Here is a 25,355-nt window from a genome sequence, read left to right on the forward strand (position 1 = left end):
GAAGATAGCTTTTTCATTTATAAGTCTCTGGCTAGTGTGTGCTCAAACGACCCTTTACAGGGTTAACAAAAGGCCACCCAGCCCCTATCGCCCTCTGTTGCCAGAATAGTCCACTTGCAACTTCAGACTGGCGGGCCGCTCTGTTGGGAAACATAGAACTGACATACCTGGCACTGCAGTCTGCTTCCAGCACATTTCCAGCATGCTTTATCAAATCAAATCAAACTTTATTTGTATAGCATGTTTCATGCAAGCAACACAAAAGAACTAGAGATGTTTTGTAAAGAATGGTCCAAAATACCTTCAACCAGCATCCTGACTCTCACGGGAAGCTACAGGAAGCATTTAGAGGCTGTTCTTTCTGCAAAAGGAGGATCTTCTTAATGTTGAGTTCATTTCTTTTTTTGCACCTGGCTAATTTTGTTTAAACAATTATTACACACTTTCTGTAAATCATATGAACTTTATGTCACTTCTCAAATACCACTGTGGGTCTCCTGTATGCTACGTTTAGCAGAAAGAATGTTTCGTTACAACAAACGATTTATACAGGAAAATTGTGAAGCTGCCAGCTAGAAATGCTGGAGAAGTCACGGATGTTTGCCCACACGTTCCACGTGTGTTTTGTGGATCTTATTCAACTCATTTTATTTATGTGGCATCAAATCAGCACAGGGGTCATCTCAAGGCACTTCACAAAGTAATCACATCAAGCCTCGTGTCAGAGACTTTGCAGAAATCCCCATACTGAGCAAGCATGTAGCGACAGTGGGGAGGAAAAGTCCCTTTAACTGGAAGAAACCTGCAGCAGAACCTGGTCCAGTATGAGCAGCCATCTGTCTTGGCTCACTGGGTATTTGAGAAGATTGCCCCCAAACACACTGAAATAAAGAAAATCTCGCTTTAAGACTTTTTTCAAGTTGGGAGCCCTGAACATAGGCGCACGACAAACTAGCATATTTTACTACTCTTAAAAGTATTTTCTACAGCTTAGTTTTAGATGTGGAAAGCCAGCAGTTACTTGGCTATTTCGATTTTTAACCAAAACGCTCTTCCGGTGACGAGGAGAGCGTTTCAATCCATGGGTGCTTTTTTGAGCACAACACCGAACCAGCTCCCACTTTTTGGACTCCGCCCGTTATCAGCCCTCACGCCTCCAGTCCGGCTGTGTCCTCCTCCCCGTGCTCCTCCTCTTCACTCTCTTAAGCCTTCGACGAAAGTTTGGTGCTTAGAAATCTTTATTTGAATTTTAAAACCGATTTAAGTTGAGGGGGAGCGTATCATGTGAGGGTGTGTACAGGCGGAATGTCGGATTCATGCGGGAAGATGGACGTCCGCTAGTAGCAAACGGTAAGAGATGGAGCTTTTATCTTTTTTCTTTGTGACTGTTTCGGTATCATGAACATGGAAGCGAACACGAACGGAGGTGCACAGGAACGGGTCGGGTCTTTATAGGGAGAATATCATCTTAATATGTATGAAAATCGCGTTTTAAAGCGACGGCGGTGTGGAGCTATCGCCATTTTTAGCCCAAACTTTTCTAACGCAGGAATCTTTTCAAGCTAATGACGTCACGACGTCACAGTCGGAAAAAGTAAAAATAAATAAATAAATGCAACTACGCAACCTGAATGAAGTCACGGTTATATATGAAATCTGATCATTTTTATACCTTCTTATGGTGTGACAGTATTTAATAGAACATTATTTTCATTAAAATGTGTGATTTTTTTTAACAATGTTAATTATATTAATCCGTTTGGATTACCATGACCTGGATGACTTCACCAGCTTAACCCTTTGATGCATAATGGTCACTACAGTGGACAGATACTCAAAATTGTTATTTATTTATTTTTGCTATTAAGCACAGCTGTTGAAGACTTTATTGCATGTGAGCCCCTCCATTTGGACTTCTCTAAGGCAAGCCAACATATTTCTTGTTCAGAATGCACACTGTCCCCTGAGGTGGACCTGTAATAAAGTATTTGTAAATTAACAAAATGTTACAAAAAATATTTGTTGAAATTTGTTTCATTCACACCTAAAGATGAATGAAAAAAATTGTTTAAAAAATCATGGTTGAAGATCTCATAATTCATGCATCAGAGGGTTAATTAAATTAGATTTATTAAAACGGCCTACATTTAGATATTTACTGGATATTCACAAAAACTTTTATTTAGTCATAGCTTTTATTTTGTTGGGGTTTTTTTTATCCTCACAGCCTAAAGCACAAGTCGTAACTTTACGTTTGTCATCTGAATTTAACCAGCATCATCGAGAGCTCGGAATAACTCGCGATGTTTGCAAGTATCGCGAGATTTGACTTAAGATTCAAAAGTTTACTAAAAGTTTTGTTACGATAAATCGTTTTACCCAGTGTACAATACTGTTGTGTGTGTGTGTGTGTGTGTGTTTGTGAATGGAAACGGATGATGAATTTTAATTGTTTTCAATTTAATGACATCATTAAACTCTGGATGAGCAATAATAAACAACAGGATTTGACTTGGACGTGATTATAACTTGAAAAATATTTCTCACTGTTTTAAACTAGGAGCAGCAAGCTCAATGGATACTAAATATGTCAATTAAAACATAAAGCTTTAATGCGTTTTAAATGTTTTTCTTTAAGTGAGTTCTCATCTGGTGTTGTTGACAAACATGTTTTGTTAAAATTAAATCCGCTAAATGTTTGTTTGTTTTACCAAACACTTGATTAATTTTGATTTAGGGTTTTCAATCTTTTGACTCTTCAACAAACTTCCCAGTGGTCTTAAAACTTATTCTAAATGTACCAGTTCTTACATGCAAAATACTTTTAATTAGGGAAAAAATCTAAGTATAAAAAATAAACTGTAGCTTCCTGTGTGGGTTTGCCTCCTTCCTAGAAGCACAGGGTTAAATAATAGTGAGGTCATCTCAAATTAATTTCCACACCAAACAGTAAGCTGCTATTTCTGTTTTAATTAAAATGTTTTTTCATGTCATAGAATACTCATTTGTACGTTTGCAGATGTCTGCTTAATCAAATGCTGTTTTACAGATTCATCATCAGAGCTGCTGTTTTCCTGCTAGAAGTGGTGAGTTTGTCTCCTTCCTGTCGTGGTGTGGCTCCTTTAAAACCAAGCTAAATGTGAGCTTTTCTGATGAAGCTAGCTTTTTTTTTTATTTGGCTCCATGCCTGAGGACTGATAAACGTAGCAGTTTGTTTTTTTGTGCCATCACTGCCGAAACTCCACCAGCCAGTTCTCATAGTTTGGTTTGGTTTGCAGATCCTTGCTGTTGAGCCATGGCTCGTGGCTGCATCTGCTGTGTGAAGTACATGCTCTTCCTCTTCAACCTGCTCTTCTGGGTAACTCCTCCCGTGATTCTGTGACAGAAATACTTTAGTATTTAAAAGGGAATGACTTTGTATTTTACCACTCCAGACATTTGTTCCCAGTAAATATCAACTTGGCAGATGATCAGATGGAGGATGTCTCCTGGGTCTGTGTGGAATTACTTCCTGTTGTTGTTTGTTTTAGACATTAGTTCAGATTCTAATCCTAGTGAAGTAGTTTTAATATCCTCAAATCATCCGCCCCCCTCCGCTCCATCGTGATACCAGCCTAAAGCCTGGTTCATGTTCTCCGTCAGCTCCACGAGGGACAGACACGCACGGATTGACGGAAGCGTTTTGCCCTCATACTTCTCCGTCTCCTGGAGAGTGTTGCAAAGCAATTCCCCGGCAGGACAGCAGAGGGCGTAGCGCTGTTCTGTGGTATCCTGTCATGTATCGGTCCAAGATCGGGTGTTTATATTGTGTTTTTTGTATATAAGAGACTTTTAACACAGACATATTTGTCTCTCATTCTCCCACCGCTTCATGCGCTCGCCACCTCTAAACCCACGTTTCCTGTCATTTCCGTCCACAAATAAAACGCTTGCTGCGCATCTTTTCACTCCTCCAGTCACGGGAGGATGAAACGTTCATATCAAGCTTCTCCGTGTCTGCCGCTAGTTATCCTCGGCTCTCTTTGCAATGGCGGCGCTGTAAACAACAGCGGCGTCCTGACCAATCACAAGCTTGCGTAATCCGTCTCGTTCGACGGATGTTTAAAAAAGTGGGCTCGACTCCGTACGTACTCGCGTGCCTGCCGGAGCCCTACGCGAGGACGGATAATGGCGTTGCGTGTCTCCGCACTGACGCAGACGGAGAAGCATGAATCAGGCTTTAGGGAAGCTCCCTGCCTGTTTAAAAACGATACTAGGCAGTTTTACTGGCTTTTAGCACCCCTTATCAGGGGTGGACATTAACTTCAAAACCAACCGGCCAGCCGGGCCGGTAACTCTGAATATTTACCGGCCCCACTGGTCAGCTGCCAAAATGAGTCAAAATAACAACTGAACCGTTTTAAATGTAATAAACCTTTATTTTGTACACATTCACAAACATAATAACGTATTCAAGTTTGAATTTGTTTGTTTCAGCTGCTCTCTCTCTCTCTCTCTCTCTCTCTCTCTCTCTCACTCACTCACTCACTCACTCACTCACTCACTCACTCACTCACACACACACACACACACACACACACACACACACACACACACACACACACAGAGGAAAGGCAGAGAGGAAATGGAGGACACCAAGTAGTTAAAAGAAAAACTACAGCTGAGCCGAGGCGCGTCTGATCTGAACTGAGGAGCGGCGAGCAGCGGCCGGACTTCGTGAGCGATTCGCTTCTCGGCGCTTCCGCGGCCGGTGTGTCCCCGGTGAAACGCCGGCTTTCAGCCACTCCCCCCGCTGCTTCCATCTGCTCTCGTCTGTTTTCCAGGCGAGGCGCTGCGCAACTCAAAAACGGCCATTCTCTGCGCCTCCCGTCTTCTTTAAACCGCCAAGAATCATTCCACCTACGCACACGCTTCTCTGCTTCATACCGTTTCGAACTGTCTCGCTTCTCCTCAACAGTTTTAAAGCGTTTTGCCGGAGATTTCATCAAGAAATCCCATCCCTGTGGTGGCGGCATCTCCCTGCGTGCTTGTGTGTTTCTAGCGTGGTTCCACTTCGTCTTTAATAGTGAACTTATAGTTCACGTGACTATAACTAGAATTGTGCAGTACGTGCACGAATCGTACAAGTGCAGTACGTGGCTAGAGGCGCGCAGGTTCACGCGCGCCAAACGAAAACGGCGGCTTCCTACAGGGCGGGGCCATGATGCAGGTGAAAGCCGGTGTGTAAATGACAAATAAGGCTTGGGCGCCACCCGGGCGGTAAGTCGTCAAGTATTTACCGCCCGACGAGAAAATTTAGCGCCATTGGCGCTCGGGCGCTTTAAAGGTCCACCCCTGCCTTAGTGTCCGTTCTAAAGTCCTTGTGGTTATACCAGACATGAAACTTGTCTCCTTGCTGTGCGTTTGTCTTTTCAACCTAATCTAACCACTGGAATGTCTCCTCAGCCTTCATCAGTTTCTAGAGGAGTGATTCGTCACTAAAATCAAACAAATCAGCTGTGTTCATGATCTGAATCGTACTGGAAGCAGACTGCAGCTCCTTCCACCAACAGGGACCAGACAGTGTGGTATTCTGGCCACAGTGAGGTCTGGGTGACATTTCAGCACATAAATGAAAAAAGTTGCAGAGTGTATGGATGATAGTGTCCCTTAAACAGTGGTGCAGCTCGGGTCTGTCAGTGAAATCTTAACAGCAGGCGCTTTTTTTAAACGTTCAGGCCCTAAAACCAAACTGTGGACCAACTCTTTACCCTTGCTAGGGTGGTGTGTGTGTGTGTGTGTGTGTGTGTGCGTGTGTGTGTGTGTGCGTGTGTGTGCGTGCTCTGTCTTCTCGATCCCCAGTGAGTCGTGGAGGATGGCTGCTTATACTGAGCCAGGATTCTCTGGAGGTTTCTTCCTGTTAACCCTCTGATGCATGAATTATGAAATCTTGAACCATGATTTTTTAAACAATTTTTTTCATTCATCTTTAGGTGTGAATGAAACAAATTTCAACAAATATTTTTGTACCATTTTGTTAATTTACAAATACTTTATTACATGTCCATCTCAGTGGGCAGCGTGCATTCTGAACATGAAATATGGTGGCTTGACTTACTGAAATCCAAATGGAGGGGCTCACATGCAATAAAGTCTTCAACAGCTGTGCTTAATAGCAAAAATAAAGAAATAACAATTTTGAGTACCTGTCCACTGTAGTGACCATTATGCATCAAAGGGTTAAAAGGGAGTTTTCCTCTCCACTGTCGCTAAATGCTTGCTTAGTATGAGGATTGCTGTATAGTCACTGACACTAGTCAGTGACTTGATGCAACCTGCTGAGTTCCTTATATAGGAAACATTATTTCTGATTGGCTTAATGAACTGACCTGTATTGGAATGTTTATTATGTGAAGGTCCTTGAGACGACTCTTGTCGTGATTTGGCGCTTTATAAATAAACTTGAATTGAATTGTACTGAATTGATGGAGGGGGCGTGGGAGTTTGCCCAACCAACCCACGTGTTTTGTGGATTTGGAGAAGGCGTATGACCGTGTCCTCCAGGAGTATGGGGTGGATGGTCTTTTGCTGAGGGCCATTCAGTCCCTGTAGTGGAGGAGTGAGTCTGGTCCACATAGCCGGCTGTAAGTCGGACCTGTTCCCAGTGAGGCTTGGACTCCGCCAGGGCTGCCCTTGGTCACTTGTGCTGTTCATAATGTTGACAGCCAGGATTTCTAGGTGCAGCCTTGGTGTTGAGGGTGTGGAGTTTGGTGCTTTGTGCGGATGATGTGGTCCTCCTAGCTTCATCAGGCTCTGACCTACAGCGCTTGCTGGGGAGGTTCGCAGCTGAGTGTGAAGTGGCTGGGATGAGGATCAGCACCTCCAAGTCTGAGACCATGGTCCTCGACCGGAAAGGGGCGGCTTGCCAACTCCGGGTTGAGAGACAGGTCCTGCCTCAAGTGGAGGAGTTCAAGTGTCTCGGGGTCTTGTTCACGAGTGAGGGAAGGAGAGCGCGGGCGATCGACAGGCGGTTTTGGGGCAGTGCTGCAGGCGCTGAGCCGGTCGGTCGTGGTGAAGGAGCTGAGCCGCAACCCAGAGAGGCAGAAGGAGACAAACTAGACTAAAAGTGAAAGACAAATCACATCCAGAACTCTGACTCTCAGCTCCGTAAACCAGCTAGATCCTTCTGACTGAGTCAGCCGTCTTGTGTTTCAGCTGGGCGGCTGCGGATTGTTGGGGGTCGGTTTGTGGCTTTCGGTGTCCCAGGGCAGCTTTGCCACCCTGTCACCCTCCTTTCCTTCGCTCTCTGCCGCCAACCTCATCATCACCCTTGGCACCGTTGTCATGGTGACGGGTTTTCTGGGCTGTCTGGGTGCCATCAAGGAGAACAAGTGCCTGCTGCTGAGTGTAAGTAAACTTCAGTACCCATAATTCCTCCAAGAGCATTAGTGATGTGCATCTTTGTTTGGTTTGAACCAGTTCTTCATAGTGCTGTTGATCATCCTGTTGGCTGAACTCATCCTCCTCATCCTCTTCTTCGTCTACACAGACAAGGTAAGGCTCTCTGTTGGATTAATACAGGGATGAAGCAAAAAATCCTCATCTGACTGAAAATTATTGTGTGTGTGTGTAGAGGGGGGGGGGGCTCACATTGTTTACATGCATCCAGTATTCGGGTTTTGATTGGTTTTAAGGTCAGAAATCTTGTTTCTGAAAAACGTGGATTAACCTGTTCACACACAGTGTTTACCAGTGTGGGTGTTGAGATTTCTCTGAGGTAAAAAAAAATATATATATATATATATATATACCTGCAGGGCTTTAGGCCCAGGGCAGAGTTTTAGACCTCAGAGCAGCTTTAGATCATGACCTGTTATTAATAATATCATGTTCTTTACACCAATCTGAATTAGGGTTGTCACGGTAACCAATGTAGCGGTAAACCCCGGTAAAAAAAATAAAGTTGACAATAATAACCGTCTTGTTTTAAAAAAAAACTATATTATCTCGGTGGGTTTACCGTGGCTGCGGTGTAGGCGCGGTGACCCTTACCAGCCACCGTATCATCTGCTGAAGTTGCCGGCGGCACATGCGCACTTTGTTGTTTACAACCAAAACTTTCTTGAAGCTAAAGCTGAAATAATGGTCAAAGGAGGCGATGGCAGCTCTCAGGACATTTATTATCCCTCAAAGAAGACAAAGTGGGAAGTACGGGCATCTTTGGGTATTTGAAGAATGCAGAGGGAGTTGATAGAAGACGGCTATCCTGTTTGCAGCACGAGCAGAAAAAGTGTCTGTGAAAGGCAGCAACGCTTCACATCTCATGACACATCTGTGTGACCATCACCCACAACTCTACAGTCAACGCAAGGCAAGCTAACGTTAGCGTTTTAGCTAAAATGCGTGATCCGAGGATTTGGGTTGAGGGAGAACGCAACGAGTCGCTATATAAAGCAGCCGCAGCGCCGCTACCTGCATATAAACCGTGTCGCGGACACCGCCATGTTGAAATGACGCTATGCATTACGGGGCTCCCAGGGGCCGATAAGAGTTGGTCTCTCTCCGAGAATAATTATGAATTTAACAACGATTACTGCCTGATGACATTTTCCCACATCTGCAAAGCTCACTGGAAGGACACAAACCGAGGACAATATTTTCCTGATATACAGGGTTTATTACTCAAGTAAGGGTAAAAAAGTATCTGATTAGAAGGCTACTTGAGTACTGAGTATCATCTCATCTAATATTTTTAAATGATGACATCAAACAGACAAAAAATAAGAAGTTATGGGCAAATATTGGTATTTTAAAGACTAAAGGGGAAAAATGTAAACAACATAATTACAAAATAACACATTTTAGGCTAAATTTAGACACAAACTGAGGACAATATTTCCTGACATACAGGGTTTATTTGTGTGAAAATGTAGCACGTTTAAAAAAAATACCGCGATACCGAAAACCGTGATAATTTTAGTCACAATAACCGTGAGGTTAAACTTTCACACCGTGACAACCCTACTCTGAATATTCTGTAATGTTCACAGACATCCAAACCTTAGAAATGAAATATAATCAATATTAAAATAAAAATATTAACATAACTTTTTCATTAAGATTAGTTATCTGTTATGTTTCTTTACATTTGATAGTAATATGATTAATATTTAATCTTGTATCATTTGTGGGTTTAGTGCATTCACTAATATTAATTATAAAATTATAACGGGTCACTAGTCTGGGCGTAGAAAGTGTTTCTAGGAACTAACGCTCGTTCAGCAGCTCACCTGTTCCACTGACAGGTGAAATCCTCTCATCAGCAGAGCGTCATGACCGAAAAAACACCGACCTCAGGTCGGCCCACCGGGTATTTGGGTCCTGGTTCCGCTCATCACGTTAACCGTCGTTGTGATATCAGAGCTTTATTGGCTCTGTTAGAATTCCAACGCCCGGTGCGCACCGCGGGAGCGAGAAGTGAGCGTGTGCTTCTTTGCAGCTTGGGCGGTGCAGAACGGTGTTTCAACAACACCTGTGCATGTTTCAGACACAGAGAGGTTTTAGTGAATGGCCTGTATTTGATATAGCGCCTTCTAGAGTCCTGGAACCCCCCAAGGTGCTTTACAACACAGTCATTCACACATTCACACACACATTCACACACTGGTGGGGATGAGCTACGATGTAGCCACAGCTGCCCTGGGGCGCACTGAAAGAGGCGAGCCTGCCGAGCACTGGCGCCACCGGTCCCTCCGACCACCACCAGCAGGCAAGGTGTGTTAAGTGTCTTGCCCAAGGACACAACGACAGCGACAGACTGAGCGGGGCTCGAACCTGCAACCTTCTGATTATGGGGCGAGCACTTAACTCCTGTGCCACCGTCGCCCACTTATTCAAACTGACGGATTTCCGTCCCTGGATTAATATTAAACTCGTGTTTTTGTGGCCATCCCACTTTTCTTTTTTTCTCCAGGTGGGTGAAAACGCCAGACGGGACCTGAGAGAAGGTTTGCTTCTGTTCAACACCGACAACAACGCCGGCCTGAGGGATGCGTGGAACACCATTCAGAGAGATGTCAGACCCAACAAAAGAGAAACTGTTCTTTATTTTGGCAGATTACAAATAACTTGATTTCTGCTCGTCCCCAGTGGAAGTGCTGTGGTGTGGTGAACCAGCACGACTGGCACACGGCCCTGCACGAGAACGTCCTTCCTGACAGCTGCTGCCAGCAGGTCCATCCTGGCTGTGGACGAAACGCCTCCAGCACCTCCTGGACAAGAGTGAGTCAGGAGAAAAGTTTTAACTTCATAAACGACTTTCAGATATGCAAATCCACTCTTAAAATCTGGAATTTTATCTGGTTGGAAGGAAACAAATCACAGCAACACTTAAAAAACGTTGAATTAGCTGCTCTGCATAAGTATTATTTAGTGATTGAATCATGGTTAAACCTAGGGCTGCACAATATATCGCAAAATTATCGTCATCGGGATAACAGGACGTGCGATAGGCCCATCGCAAAGGGATGGTAAGGGATGTTTTTCTGTATTTGGAGTATCAGAAAAAGTTTTATGGTGGAGGTGATGTTTTAAAGTCACTGACAAAACTGCATGCATGCAGTTTGTTGTTTTGCTGTTAATACAGTAGCAGGTGCAGCTGCTAATACAGTAGCAGGTACAGCTGCTAATACAGTAGCAGGTACAGCTGCTAATACAGTAGCAGGTGTAGCTGCTAATGCAGTAGCAGCTGCTAATGCAGTAGCAGCTGCACCTGCTAATACAGTAGCAGCTGCACCTGCTAATACAGTAGCAGCTGCACCTGCTACTGCATTAGCAGCTGTAGCTGCTAATACAGTAGCAGCTGCACCTGCTAATGCAGTAGCAGCTGCACCTGCTAATACAGTAGCAGCTACACCTGCTAATGCAGTAGCAGCTGCACCCGCTACTGTATTAGCAACTTCACCCGCCACTGTACTAGCAGCTGCACCTGCTACTGTATATTAGAGGCTACACCTGCTACTGCATTAGCAGGTACAGCTGCTACTGTATTAGCAGGTGTAGCCGCTAATACAGTAGCAGGTACAGCTGCTAATGCATTAGCAGCTGTACCTGCTACTGTATTAGCAGTTGTAGCTGCTAATGCAGTAGCAGCTGTAGCTGCTAATGCAGTAGCAGCTGTACCTGCTACTGCATTAGCAGGTACAGCTGCTACTGCATTAGCAGCTGTACCTGCTACTGTATTAGCAGCTGCTACTGTATTAGCAGCTACACCTGCTACTGTATTAGCAGCTACACCTGCTACTGTATTAGCAGCTGCTACTGTATTAGCAGCTACACCTGCTACTGTATTAGCAGCTGCAGCTACACCTGCTAATGCAGTAGCAGCTGTACCTGCTACTGCATTAGCAGGTGCACCCGCTACTGTATTAGCAGCTGCACCTGCTACTGCATTAGCAGCTGTAGCTGCTAATACAGTAGCAGCTGCACCTGCTAATACAGTAGCAGCTACACCTGCTAATGCAGTAGCAGCTGCACCCGCTACTGTATTAGCAGCTTCACCCGCCACTGTACTAGCAGCTGCACCTGCTACTGTATTAGCGGCTACACCTGCTACTGCATTAGCAGGTACAGCTGCTACTGTATTAGCAGGTGTAGCCGCTAATACAGTAGCAGGTACAGCTGCTAATGCATTAGCAGCTGTACCTGCTACTGTATTAGCAGTTGTAGCTGCTAATGCAGTAGCAGCTGTACCTGCTACTGCATTAGCAGGTACAGCTGCTACTGCATTAGCAGCTGTACCTGCTACTGTATTAGCAGCTGCTACTGTATTAGCAGCTACACCTGCTACTGTATTAGCAGCTGCAGCTACACCTGCTAATGCAGTAGCAGCTGTACCTGCTACTGCATTAGCAGGTGCACCTGCTACTGTATTAGCAGCTGCACCTGCTACTGCATTAGCAGCTGTAGCTGCTAATACAGTAGCGGGTGCAGCTGCTACTGCATTAGCAGGTGTAGCTGTAGCTGCTAATACAGTAGCAGGTGTTGCTGCTAATACAGTAGCAGGAGCAGCTGCTAATACAGTAGCGGGTGTAGCTGCTACTGCATTAGCAGGTGTAGCTGCAGCTGCTAATGCAGTAGCGGGTGCAGCTGCTAATGCAGTAGCAGGAGCAGCTGCTAATGCAGTAGCAGCTGTACCTGCTAATGCAGTAGCAGGTGTAGCCGCTAATACAGTAGCAGGTGCAGCTGCTAGTACAGTAGCTGCTACACCCGCTACTGCATTAGCAGGTGTAGCTGTAGCTGCTAATACAGTAGCAGGTGTTGCTGCTAATACAGTAGCAGGAGCAGCTGCTAATACAGTAGCGGGTGTAGCTGCTACTGCATTAGCAGGTGTAGCTGCAGCTGCTAATGCAGTAGCGGGTGCAGCTGCTAATGCAGTAGCAGGAGCAGCTGCTAATGCAGTAGCAGCTGTACCTGCTAATGCAGTAGCAGGTGTAGCCGCTAATACAGTAGCAGGCGCAGCTGCTAATACAGTAGCAGGTGCAGTTGCATGTTTTTGCAATAAAAATGTTATGTTGTAATGGAATTCATGCATTAGCTTTTGTTTGCTTTGAACCCAGAGCAGACGTCACACGCCAGACGACATCAACACTGCATACTTTAGTATTTGTTCATTTATCGTGAGTAATATCGATATCGCAATATTAAGCACCGTTATCGAATATCGCAGGTTTTCCTAATATCGTGCAGCCCTAGTTAAAACATGCTAAAGACCGGCCCTCTGGTCCAGGATTAAGAACTACTTCCTGTAGTAATGCCACCGACCCTCTAATCAGAGGAACTAGATTTTGATACCTGACCCTCATCAGCCCCTGGTGTTTGTGTTTCCAGGGTTGTTATGACAAAGTAGAGGAGTGGGTAGATGATAACAAACACCTGCTGGGAACTATCGCTATGTGTGTGTTAGTCATGCAGGTGAGTATCTCCTCCTCACCTGGATTTAAACTATATTTAGTGCCATTTACCAAGCTCTGATGTTTGTTTCTTCCCTCTTGCAGCTCCTTGGTATGGCATTCTCCATGACACTCTATCAACAAATCCACCGAGCAGGAAAGAAGTACAAAGCCTGATAGACCTAACATAGTCTCAGAGGAGATTGGTGGGGAGCATCTGCCAACTCTGGCATGTTGGCTACTCCCTTCACAATAAGAGTCTAAAGCTTGGTTTATGCTTGACGCGTTCACTTTCCGCTTGGTGATGCGGCTCGCGGCTGGAACGCGCTTCACAACTCGCAGCGTTCATGGTTCATGCGGCTCGTCTCTGCGGTGAGCCAATATTCTCCCAAACTGTAGGGGGCAGCATGGAGCTCTACGGCATGCATCCAACACTACACCACAGTAGAAGTAGAAATTACTGTTTACAACATGGCATTCCAGCATTTTTAACAGCGTCCTCGTCTTTTCCGACAGTGCGAGCTATTTCTCTCCAAGAATTATTAACATGTTGATCACGGTGATCTCTGAGAGCTGAATCATACAAATGTCTGTATTTACCAACCTCTGCCATGCTAGTTCTTGCCGGTCGGCCATGTTTTTCCGTGTTCGACCGTCCGCGTGGATAGAAAATTTCCTAGGTGCGCGGTGCGGAAAGTTTGGGCCGTTCGGAAGCGCGGTGGAGGGGCGTGGTTGTTAAAATGACGCCATTTTACCACGCAGACCTCGCGGACGCGTCAAGCCCAAACCAAGCGTAAGACACGTAAAGCCTATAGAATCCCCCGAACCCTGGGTAGTTTACTTTAATCAACCCCCCCACAGAGGGGCACTGGTACATCTTATTAAACATTTAAATATCCGTTAGCGATGATAACAATAATCTATGCACTCTGTTACTGTTGTGAATAGCTTTAGTTTTTTTTTTACAATAAGCCTCAATTAGCAAATGATCTGATGTCTATATGAGAACAATTTAATAGATTTGGTTTAAAATACTGTGGAAAGTTTAGATACGTGTTGTATTTTAACATTTTTAATAAAGTTTTCTCAAACATGAAGATGGTTTACCTTCCTCTGACTTCAGAGCCAGAAGGTCAGGGGTCAAAACGAATGTTTGGACCATATTTGAAGAGCTACAAAGTAATCGTGTGTTTCAACTCAACAGCAGGTTGTTCTCCCACCTTCACAAGTCCATGACTCTGTCGTTGTCGTAGACGACGCTGCCTTTGATGATGACGTAACGGATCGTCTCCTGGTGTCCGCCCAGCTGGTAGATCAGGTGCTCCCATCTGCAGAACGAGATTTAAGTTCTTAGGTTGAGCCACTGATCTTCACGTCTGACACCATCGGGGGTTTTCGTTACCGCGTGGCGTTGAGGATGAGCAGGTCTCCGTGTTTGTTGACCTCCAGGGATCCGTGTGTGTGAGAGCGACCCAGAGCAAAAGCTGCGTTGATGGTGGCTGCAGCCAAAGCCTCGGACATGGACATCCTCATGTTGACGCAGGCGAGGTGCATAACGATGGGCTGTGAACACAAAGAGGATGACATCAGGGTCCGGCAGACAGGAAGAAACCGGTTTAAGGATTTCTACTTCCTGCTGTACCCACCATGGAGCAGCAGTACGCGTTGGGGTTGAAATCGCTGCCGAGGGCAACAATGACTCCTGCATCCAGCATGTCTCTGGCCCGAGGCTGAGGCAAACTAGGTCACAAACACGCATTACTCTACAGTCTGCAGCTATAAAGTGTGTGTGTGTGTGTGTTTCCCAACCCTGGTCCTCAAGGCTCACTGTCCTGCATGTTTCCATTTTGCCCTTTTAAACACCCGTGTTCCCCTGCTGCCACACGCCAGGTTCAAATGAATGAGTGATTAACAGGCGTCTGCAGCACTTGGTGTCCTCCCGAGGAGCCAGTGGAAGTCATCCAGGTCGGTGTGCCCTGAGGACCAGGGTTGGGAGATGCTGTGTTACAGTACCGGAGGATGTAAGCTGTGGTCGGCAGAAGAACAGCAGCTGTTTTTGCTTTCGCCATGGCAACAATTCCTTCATCTGTGACTTCTTCAAGATGGCTGACAGCCAAAGCTCCGAGCTCTGCTCCCAACTGACAGACACACGTTCACCACTAAGAATGTGTAGGATTGTGTAATTGTTGCATCATGCATGCTGGGAATGTATTCCAGTAGTTGTGGACCGTTAGTTCAGCAGATCTAAGATTCCTTAGGGTGCTGGGCGTGAACAATACCTGAGCAGAGTTCATGGGGTGGAGCTCGTCTCCGTGGAAGTTGATGTTGAGGCCCATTTCTTTCCCAGCTTCCAGGATGGAGCGAGTGGAGTCCAGGTCAAACACGCCCTGCTCACAGAACACATCGATGTTGTCGACTCTGAGTTTCCCAGCAGACATCAGCTCCTTCAGCCGGGGCAGCTGGACCAGCAGGATGTCCTCAGTGGCTTCTGCTGCTGTCTTCCCTCTGGGGGAAAAAGGACAAGATGGAAGTCGCAGCGATGTTTTTTTTAAAGATTTAAACACAAACAGTAGATGTTTCTCACTTGGGAACTGCATGAGCTCCACAGTAAGTGGAGGAGATGTTGATGGGCAGGGAGCACCTAGCCTCCTCGATCACCTCCAGCATCTTAATCTCCGTCTGCAGCTCCAGGCCGTAGCCACTTTTACACTCGACCAGGGTGGTTCCCGCTCGCTGCAGTCGCATCAACCTGCTCCTCAGGGAGGCCAGAAGGTCCGAGGGGGCGGCGGCTCGAGTGTGTTCGACCGTGAAGTGGATCCCTCCGCCAGCGCGGTGCACGTCCATGTAGGTGGCCCCAGCCAGCTGCCGGAGGAGAATCGGACTCATCGTTTAAACTAAACCAGTTAAAATAATCCACACGAATGAGCTACCTTCATTGCAAACTCGTGGACCCTGTCTCCAGCCCAGACGGGATGAGTGTGAGCATCCACCAGCCCTGAAACACACGTCACCATCAGATCACCCAAACACTAATCTCATCTGGATTCACAAACAAGCAGCAAGGATCAACCAGTTTTACGTTGCTTCTTTAAAAACGGTCATTTTAAGGGTTTTAAAAAGGGGGACGTGAATCTTAGAGCAACTCACGATTTGATTAGATTCCAATTCTTGGGGTGCCGATTCGATTCAGAATCGATTCTCAATTTAAATCGATTCACAATCAGTATTAACAAAGAGCGTCAGCTCCAGGATGAACAAGTTAGTTAAAGCTATGGGACGTTTTTATTTGACTTTAAACTGGTCATGCTCCAAAAATGCTAATTTACAAGGTAAACTAAAGTGATTCTAAAACTGTAAACAGAAACAATCTTTTGACCAAAAGGCAACATTCAGCCTTAGAGATAGGGTGAGGAGCTCGGACATTCGGGAGGGACTCGGAGTAGAACCGCTGCTCCTCCGGATCGAGAGGAGTCAGTTGAGGTGGTTTGGGCATCTGGTCAGGATGCCTCCTGGACGCCTCCCTGGGGAGGTGTTTCGGGCATGTCCTGCCGGCAGGAGGCCCCCGGGTCGACCCAGGACACGTTGGAGAGGTTACATCTCCAATCTGCTCTGGGAACGCCTTGGGGTCCTGCCGGAGCTGCTGGTGAAGGTGGCCGGGGAGAGGACGGTCTGGAGCTCCCTAGTTGGGATGCTGCCCCCGCGGCCCGGATAAGCAGAGGAAGACGACGACAACAACATTTATTTTTGCTTACCTTGTATAATATAACAAATCTCTAGTTACCTAACAGCAGCTTTGAAAGTAATACGGTCAAATACTTTTCAAGTATGTGTAGAAACAAGTTACATGAGTAATCCTGAGTACTCGTTTATCAACTTAGAAAATAAAAATGAGAATATTTCAAATTTCTGAGTATGGAAAAAATGACATTCAAGCGCCCTCTTATCAGCAGATTCAAACATAAATCATCTCAATTTATGGGACCACAAAAGTAATCTGAGTACTGACTCTCCTAACAAAGACCAAAAAAGTGCATCTCAGACCTGTAACGTGCCAAATATTTGAGTTCTTTCAATCGATTCTGAATCTTTATAAATAAGAATCCCGATTCAGACTTGAATCGATTTTTTTTCAGCACCTCCAGTTTTAAACCAGATACCGATTTTTAAATGAATCTAAAAAACATAAAAAACAAATAAGTTCTTTTTTCTTTTTTTTTTTACTGATAAACGTTAAACTAGTTTTCAGGGCGAAACAAGCTAAACCTGATGTATAGAATTATAATACACAATATCTCATCTATCTTCATCATATAATTATAATTATGGCGATTCATTAGTTTATTTGAAGCATTTTAAGGAGGCCTCTTGAAACTTTGAATCGGAGGCATGAATGTTTAACCATCCCACATCCCGAACCAGTTTAATTTAATCTGACTGTAAAATACAAATGGATCATTTTACCCTCAAGTTCCTGATTAATGAGCTTGATGACAGGAAGAACTGTTTTGTTTGCAGCTGAAAATAGGGTAACTGAAGTAGATGTTCATCAGATGATGTAACAGTGGTCAGATAAACATAAACAGTGTGGGAACAACTGAAAACACGCACAGGAAGTACAGAAGTCGGGTTAAATTCCAAAAGTCTTGTTTGTGAGCTGAAATCAGCTGATACTCACCGGGAAGGACACACATGTCCGTGGCATCGATCACTCGATCAAAGGACGACTCTGAATACTGAGCTCTGATGGCTTCTGCAGACCCTACAGCTTTAATCAGCCCATCACTGGATGAAACAGGAACATGTTAATTACAGCGTTAACTAAAATATAAACAATTAAATAAGCAGCGTGAAATCAGATTTTAATAACTGTAGGTGCAACCAGCCACTTCATCCTGAAGAGGGCGCCACTGGAAAGAAGCTGGAGCATCATCCTCCCTCAAACATCACAAATAAATGTGAATCAAGTTTGTTCAGTTTGAAATAGGGATGGACAATATATCAGCATCAATATTGGTATCGGCAGATGTTAGTCATTACTTAACACATCGGTATCGGTCCGACATGTAAAACTGGGCCGATTTTAACAAGCATGTGTTTGTTTCAGAGGGTGAGGGGCGATGTGTATTTGTTTAGTCATGTGACAGTGGATGTAATCATCTCGAAATCGTAAATGTGTGTGATGTGCGTGCTTTACGTAAATTTAGCTTCAATAGTTTCTTTCTTTACTAAATCTGCTGCTTTTAGACGCATATATCCGGAACTGCGCTGCTCTGGGTGGCTGCATGTTGGAGTAGCCCTGTTGACTATATGTAAGTTTTGCCTTTTCTTGGACATTTTTTCTTCTAGTTTCTCAAGAAAAACTGTATTTTTTGGACACTTTACTTTTCTGTTTCTGGTGCTGTGAAGCTTGGAGGATTTTTACTGCTATTTTTTTTTTAGCTTTTTTCACTTTTTGAGCATTTGTTATGTGTAACCATGGCAACAAGCTGGTTTACAATTGGGAGCAGCTGATTAACATTGGAAAGGCTGAAATAATACCTCAACTGAAGCCACAAATCCTAAATGAGCTAAAACGCAAGAAGCGTGGGTGCAGAGCGGGAGCAGGACGGAAAAAGAGGAAATTCAGACCATCTCTTCCATCGATCATAACGGGCGATGTGAGATCACTGGCCAACAAGATGGAGGAACTCCAAGACCTTTCAAGGACTCAGCCAGAGTTTTGGCAGTTTCGGAACCGCTGGAGGAGATAATGCAAAGAAGGATTCTCCAGATAATCAAGAACATGATGGACAACCCTGAGCATTCTCTTCACAAGACTGTCCGACAACGGAGGAGTGTCTTCAGTCAGAGGCTTCTTCAGTTTGGCTGCAACACTGACCGCTACTGGAGATCCTTCCTGCCAACAGCCATTGTCATATACAACAACTCTTTGATGACTTGATTACTATTATTATTATTCTGAGCTACTACAGCAATCAGTTTCCCTCTGGGATTAATAAAGTACTTTTGAATTGAATTAATGTCAGTATGTCGGTATCGGCACATATCGGTTGTCGGCAATAACACTGATCTTAATATCGGTGCATCCCTAGCTTAAAATCTAATAAATGTGTTTTATGTACAAAAATATTCAGACTTACCTTCCAATAACAACGCTGCCATCTTCAATCACGCAGAGATTGTTCATACTTTGCTTTGTCAGGTACTTTTCTCCGTTGTTGCAGATTAAAACCACCTGTTTGGCATTTTTCACCAACAGCCTGTCATTTCTGGACATTTTTACTCGTCGTGAGCAGCGAGTTTGAAAGTGAACCAGTAGCTGGAAACCAGACAAATGTTTGCTGAACAGAGAGTAAAGTGCAGAGTGGGCGGGGCTTAAATAAAACTTCAAACTCGGTGAAGAAGGATAAATTCAAAGTCCTTGTTTAGGGAAAAATTACAAGTCCGTTTATTGTTTGTATCACAACATAAAAACAGACCTAACGGTACAAAAAAGGGAATCGTTTCAAAGATGTGGAAAAAGAATCTGTTTGTCTCACACGGTGAAAAAACAAAAACACGTAAACTGCAGCTGGAGCTGCACAGAAACACAAACAACAGGCTGGATCATTCATTCACTCTCTCATTTCTCCGTCCTCTTCCTCCTCTTCCACCCCTCTGATGTATAAAACGTTGTTGCATCTGAGAAAACAAAACGCGTTATTTAGCACAAAAAGCTGCAGGAACAACACAGAAGCTGTTTCGTTTCTTTCATCGTTTATTCGCTTTAATTACTAACAAAGTTTAGAGTCTCCGCTGATTTTTGCTTTATGGAGATAAATCTGTTAGTCTGATCATCAGATCCACAGAAACCAACTGGTTCTGCAGCAGAAATGAATGTAAACAAAGACAAAAATGAGGATTTTAGAGATGAAATACCTGACGAGCACTTCGCCGAGATGGCCCGCCAACGCTCCGTCCACATACTCCTCTGTATTTGCCAGCTGTTGGGGACATGATAGATGTATTACAGAGTCACATGACCATAAATCAGTTGTTTTTGTCCCATTTTCAAAAGGAAATTCTGTGTAAATATCAGGGTTTGACTCATACCTCATCCACAAGAACATCCCAGGTTCAAATGAAAGCCTTTTCCAGGATTTAAAAGCACCTTTAAGTGTTTGCACTGCCTGTTAAAGTTCATCTTTAACAACATTAAATGATAGATTTAAGATGTGAGAAAGACTTTTTTATTTGGACTAAATTATTATACTGATTTAGTCTAATTCTGAGTGGAAAAGAAGGTATTCCTGCTAGAACTGAAACGGTTCCTCGAGCATCTCAAATAATTCGAGTACAAAAAAGCCTCGAGGCTTCGTTTAATTCATGTTTAATTAATTCATGGCTTTGCAATCGCCCGGGGTCATGTTTCACCCGGACCGAAATAAGTGACGCACATACACACTGCACTGAATGCACACGCGAGTAGCGAACGCAACTTAACTTTCTCTTAAGCCATGGCGGACAACGTGGACCCGGTGGAGCGAAAAAGACAGGAAATGTCAAAGATGTGGGACCATTTTTCACTTCGTAAGGCAGAAAACGTACTCCAGTGTAAATACTGTAAAACGGATGTAGCCTACCACACCACCACATCCTCCATGCTGCAACCTGACCAGGAAACATCCACCTGTAAATGTCACTTCTGCAAGCGGACTCGGAGCCTCTACAAGATAATGCATGTTAGCCTGTATTTCTGTATATTCTGCAGATGCTGTGCGACTTTTTCATTTGTAGCACTCAGTTTCAGCTCACACCGTACGTCTGGTAGCAACACTTCGGTCTTAAAATGTGCTAAAAATAGCTGTTTTTACAACACGTCAGACTTTTTACTGTGTTGTTATTGACGTCTGTTGTCCCTCGGGGTTGCTGCAGGAGGACGCGGGTATTTATGAGAGGAAAACGAAAGTAAATAAATGTTTTGTGATCAGTATAATTCGACAAAACCACGGCAAACATGCTTTCTCGACAATCCTTGTTATTGTGTGAGAAAATAAAGTGTAGAAATTAAAACGGACGTGTGTTAATAGGGAAACAGCTGGCGAGCCATGATTGCGCATGCGCCGTGAGCGGTTCTGGTTCTGTTTGGGCCGCAGCCACTCGCAGCGCTACTTCAACAGTTATCCTAGTTTTTGTCTGGCTTGCAGGCTCGTAGATTCTCACACCGGGGGAAATTAGCTCAGGTTGTTTACTTATTTTTTGCACAGGCATTTGTTTACTGTGAAGTAAAGTTGAAGTGCTGAAGTTTTGCAAACTGATTTTGAATAAAACTTGAAGAATAACTGGCAATAGCGTACTCATTTTAAGAGGTCTTTCATATTTTATAACATGCTATTTGATATAATGGTTTACAAACACAAAAGGGTCATTTATTAGAGTACTCGATTAATCGATAAAAGATTTGATAGAGTACTCGATTAATCGATAAAAGATTTGATAGAGTACTCGATTACAAAAATATTCGATAGCTGCAGGCCTAATTCCTGCATCTATATTCTTTCCAGTGGAGGTTTATGGATTAGACTTTTAAAAAGCTGTTAGAACTTCATCAACTGCTGTTGAACTGATTTGCATTTCGCTGACAACTGGGTGCATATCCTAGATATTGTTCCCAAATATACATGCAAACATTTGAAAACACACCCTGCTTTGGGAACATTTGTATTTTACTGCTGCTGAAGGATAAATAGGCTGCTTTGTTAATATTAATAAGTAAAATTATAATTACATGAAGTTTCCTTAGACATTTTGGAGCCATGACTTTATTCACTTCAGTCTCTTTAGCAAAAATTCCCTCAAACTGATCAAACAACGCCCCCTGCTGGACACGAAGATAAACACCTTTCAGCAGTCTGACTATGATCTGAAGTTGAACTGATTAAAGAACATCAGTGAGCCCTGGTTCTGCATGTTTTAGTTCCTTACCTGCTCCAACACACCTGATTCAATAGCTTAATTCTTCTGAAGCAGCTCATTATTCGCCTAATGACTCAAATCAGGTGTGTTGAAGCAAAGAAACATAGAAAACAAGCAGGATGATGGGTCTAAAGAGCTGAATTTTCCTGGGGTACAAATTTAATTTTATCATTTATTTTGATTTGGCTTAACCAAATTTATGATAATAAAGAAGTCTGACACAGATAAAACCACACAATAAAATCATCAAGCAGTAGCAAATCCTGAGCAGGTATACAAATAATTAAATGGTTTATTTTTCCATGTGAGAAGATTCTGTGGTTTGGTTGTTAGGAGGAGAAACGGCACCCACCTGCATGTTCATGTATCCATCCACAGACACCAAGTAGCCTTTATACTCCATACCCCACTTCAGCTTCACCATCACAGGTTTTCCCGTCAGGCCGTTCAGGAAAGGCTTCGGGTTCAGAGGTAAACTCTGTAGAAGAAGAACAGAGGTCAGCAAAGCCATTACATCCCACACTACTGAAGAAAATTAAATGCATTTAACGACTACATTTCATGAATTTGTAACGCTGCTGAACAGCAGCGTACCCCCAGCCGTCCGTCCTACAACACAGATACTCCTCACTCCAACATGAAGGAAATCCGGATTCAATTAAACGTTTTTGCGTAGAATCCAAACTTTAAATCTACTGCAAAGTAAATCATTTTTATTGACTTTACTAATGAATTACTTAATGGCCAAACAGCTGTTTAACCAATCTAATTTTATTCATAAAAAACGTTTAATGAATCAGCGCAACTGATCTGTGTAATAAAACAAGCTGTTAAATCCTAATAGTGTTATTTTTCTTTAAATTGCATTATTTTGTTCAATCACTATTAAATTTTAATATGTTCTCCCATAACACAAAGGTTAATCCGGGTCAGGTGGTTTAATAAAAAGGTTTAAATGCTTTACTGCTGTTTTATTTACCTGCAGCGTCAGCCTGACGAAGTTTGCAGCCGCAAACGAAACGTTGCAGGCAAATAAAACCTTTCTGTGTTTTAAAAATAACTAAAAGATGGAATTAGAATTTCAACACAGCAAGCACACACCAAAGATGCTCTTAGCTCATTCTGAGTCGCTTGTTTTAAACCGATCATCTCTCTTAAGGCTAGCTACAGGACACCGTGGACTTAAAGGCCTGAGGAGTTAGCTCACATTATAAAGATTAAATAGCTAAAGGTCGAGAGACATATTATTAATATATATTCATTTCCTTATGGAAGCTTTTGATAAACGATCTTAGCGAAATAGTTTGGACTTTATTTTGCCAGGAAGCGAGGGGATGCTAGCGGTTGATGTAGCCTCTGCGGTCTTTTCTCTTGTTTATTAACAGTGATGAACGAGTAGACGGCTTACAACCCAAAGGGAATAAGAAACCGAAGATTTATAACACCAGTTTTGTGTTAATATGTGTTTGAGGGTGTGAAAGGTCTAGGTCGAAGTTATGAATGAAAAGCTAACATGGCTAACGCTAAACAACAAAAATACACTGAATTAAATCCTGATAGTTCATTCGCAAGACGATAAAGATATACAACGTCTTACTCACCATTTTATATCAAATTAAACAGCTTTAATAAGCTAAATCAAAAAAGTAAAATATGTTCGTCTCGATAACGTTTGCAAACCACGAAGCACGCTTTACCGCCGACCGGAAGTACAACTTTCCGACCTGGGCACGAGTCTCCGTGCTTTAAACAGCGCCTCCCAGTGGCCGGATGAGCGAACTGCTACCCAAGTGATTTAGTGTAAAGCTCCAAAAGTTTCCCCTCTTCCTCTCATTTACAGTCACCCATTGAACAGTAAACTGTGAGCTGATAAACGAAACGTGAATTAAACACCTACAATATGTATGCACGATCTCTGGGGTTGATATGTCAGTTGTTTATAGAGTATCTGCTATATGTTCGTGGCACGATACAGAAATAAAGTCCAGTCCAAAAAGTTGTATCTCCTCTACATTCACAAAAGAAAATGGCAAAAAAAATCAGTTATTAAGTCCAGGAAAAACTAGTAATAATTTTCTTCAAACTCGTTTTCATTCTCAGCAACAAGATCATGTCATCTGCCTTGAGTTGAACTCCTGCTCTATTTATGTCATGCAGGATCAGTGACTGATTGAAAACATATCGGTTTAGGAGCTAAACCTGGCACGACTGTCATAACTGGGTCATGCTTGCTCTCTGCAGCTTTGTTTTTCTCCAGGCACAAGAAGCCCGATGTTTAAAAAATGTTTTCTGCTCTGAAGCGTTTGTCTGTTACCAAAAAGTCAGGCAAGTTCAAACCTGCCATGGTGAATAAAACCGAAATCTGACTTCATTCAGCAAATGGCTGGGTTTTGTCAGAAAAATTCCTATGAAATTGCTCTGGATCTCTCTCTGCATGTTTGAAATACTTGTTTCTTTACATCACTGAGTATTTTCCCGACCTCACCTTTCCAACGTGTAATTAACCCGTCCATCAGACAGTCTGGTCTCAGTTATGGGATGGAGACGGTACGCGAGGTTTAGAGAAGTGGCCAGTCAGAGGGTGCATGAGTTGTATGAGAACTACTGTTGGCATGAGGCGTAATAAAATCTGTTACAGACAGACAGACCGACTGAACCGATAAAGAAAGCATAATATATTTTTCATGTGTTTAAAAACGTATTTAGAGCTGCAAAATGATGAAGAGACACAAATAAATTTGCAGTGTTGCAAAAACTGTAGTCACAAGAAAGTAACTCGTGCAAAGCAACCAAAAACAAAAGGGAAATTATTTATTAATTAAATATGATTTTAAAATAGCAAAATTAGTCTTACGAGGCTATAAAATAAAAAAGATGACATTTTCACCAAATGGTCACAAAGATTAGAAGTTATGAAATAAAAATCATTTAAATTAGTAACAAACAATGAAAAGAAAACTACAATTTATTCTAAAAGACCAATAAAATCAGCAAAACGACCACAAAGAGACACAAAATTACATAAAAGCGATCAAAGTTACCAGAATGACAACAATCACAACAACAACGTTGCCTCTACAAGTCGAACGGCTTTAGGAAACATCGACCGAAGAAGCTGAAAAAGAGAAAAATCACCAGAAAAAGAGCTGCGACTAAAATGAAGCTTTAATGTTTTCACGTTTGAGGGGTGAGGTGTGTTCTCATCTGCCTGCAGCTGTTGTGTGTTTAGAGCAGCGATCACCAACTCCCCTCCCCGAGGGCCGGTATCCAGCATGTTTTACTGTTTTCTCTGCTTCAGCACACCTGATTTCAATCGGCAGGTGATCAACCGACTTCTGCAGAGCCCGATGAGCCTCCGAACCGGTCAAGCGTGTTGAAATAGGGAAACAACAAAAACATGCCGGTTCCCGCCTCTCGGGGAAAGGTGACCACTGGCTCAGAGCATCAAATCTAATTTTTATATAAATCATT

General features: G+C 43.4%; 3 protein-coding genes across 3 annotated transcripts; 1 reads left to right on the forward strand and 2 right to left on the reverse strand.

Annotated features, from left to right (window-relative positions):
* The first annotated feature begins 1,146 nt into the window (after window positions 1-1,146).
* On the forward strand, window positions 1,147-13,409 carry tspan9b (tetraspanin 9b). Its single transcript, XM_054739906.2, has 9 exons — window positions 1,147-1,350; window positions 3,050-3,086; window positions 3,279-3,358; window positions 7,195-7,386; window positions 7,459-7,533; window positions 9,953-10,054; window positions 10,129-10,260; window positions 12,868-12,951; window positions 13,035-13,409. Exons 3-9 carry the CDS (start codon window positions 3,296-3,298, stop codon window positions 13,104-13,106), a joined length of 720 nt encoding a protein of 239 aa, XP_054595881.2. The 5' UTR covers window positions 1,147-1,350; window positions 3,050-3,086; window positions 3,279-3,295; the 3' UTR covers window positions 13,107-13,409.
* amdhd1 (amidohydrolase domain containing 1) lies at window positions 10,067-19,318 on the reverse strand. The gene is made up of 10 exons (XM_015962474.3): window positions 19,070-19,318; window positions 17,605-17,711; window positions 15,860-15,924; window positions 15,514-15,791; window positions 15,209-15,434; window positions 14,943-15,067; window positions 14,576-14,669; window positions 14,332-14,492; window positions 14,150-14,257; window positions 10,067-10,250 (listed from the first exon to the last, which is right to left on the reverse strand). Exons 1-9 carry the CDS (start codon window positions 19,204-19,206, stop codon window positions 14,152-14,154), a joined length of 1,299 nt encoding a protein of 432 aa, XP_015817960.3. The 5' UTR covers window positions 19,207-19,318; the 3' UTR covers window positions 10,067-10,250; window positions 14,150-14,151.
* A 32-nt stretch (window positions 19,319-19,350) lies between these two features.
* On the reverse strand, window positions 19,351-23,625 carry snrpf (small nuclear ribonucleoprotein polypeptide F). The gene is made up of 4 exons (XM_015962484.3): window positions 23,486-23,625; window positions 22,237-22,362; window positions 19,848-19,912; window positions 19,351-19,610 (listed from the first exon to the last, which is right to left on the reverse strand). Exons 1-4 carry the CDS (start codon window positions 23,486-23,488, stop codon window positions 19,544-19,546), a joined length of 261 nt encoding a protein of 86 aa, XP_015817970.1. The 5' UTR covers window positions 23,489-23,625; the 3' UTR covers window positions 19,351-19,543.
* Window positions 23,626-25,355: the final 1,730 nt, after the last annotated feature.

Source organism: Nothobranchius furzeri, chromosome 1 (assembly GCF_043380555.1).
Source record: "Nothobranchius furzeri strain GRZ-AD chromosome 1, NfurGRZ-RIMD1, whole genome shotgun sequence".
Lineage (NCBI taxonomy): Eukaryota > Metazoa > Chordata > Actinopteri > Cyprinodontiformes > Nothobranchiidae > Nothobranchius > Nothobranchius furzeri.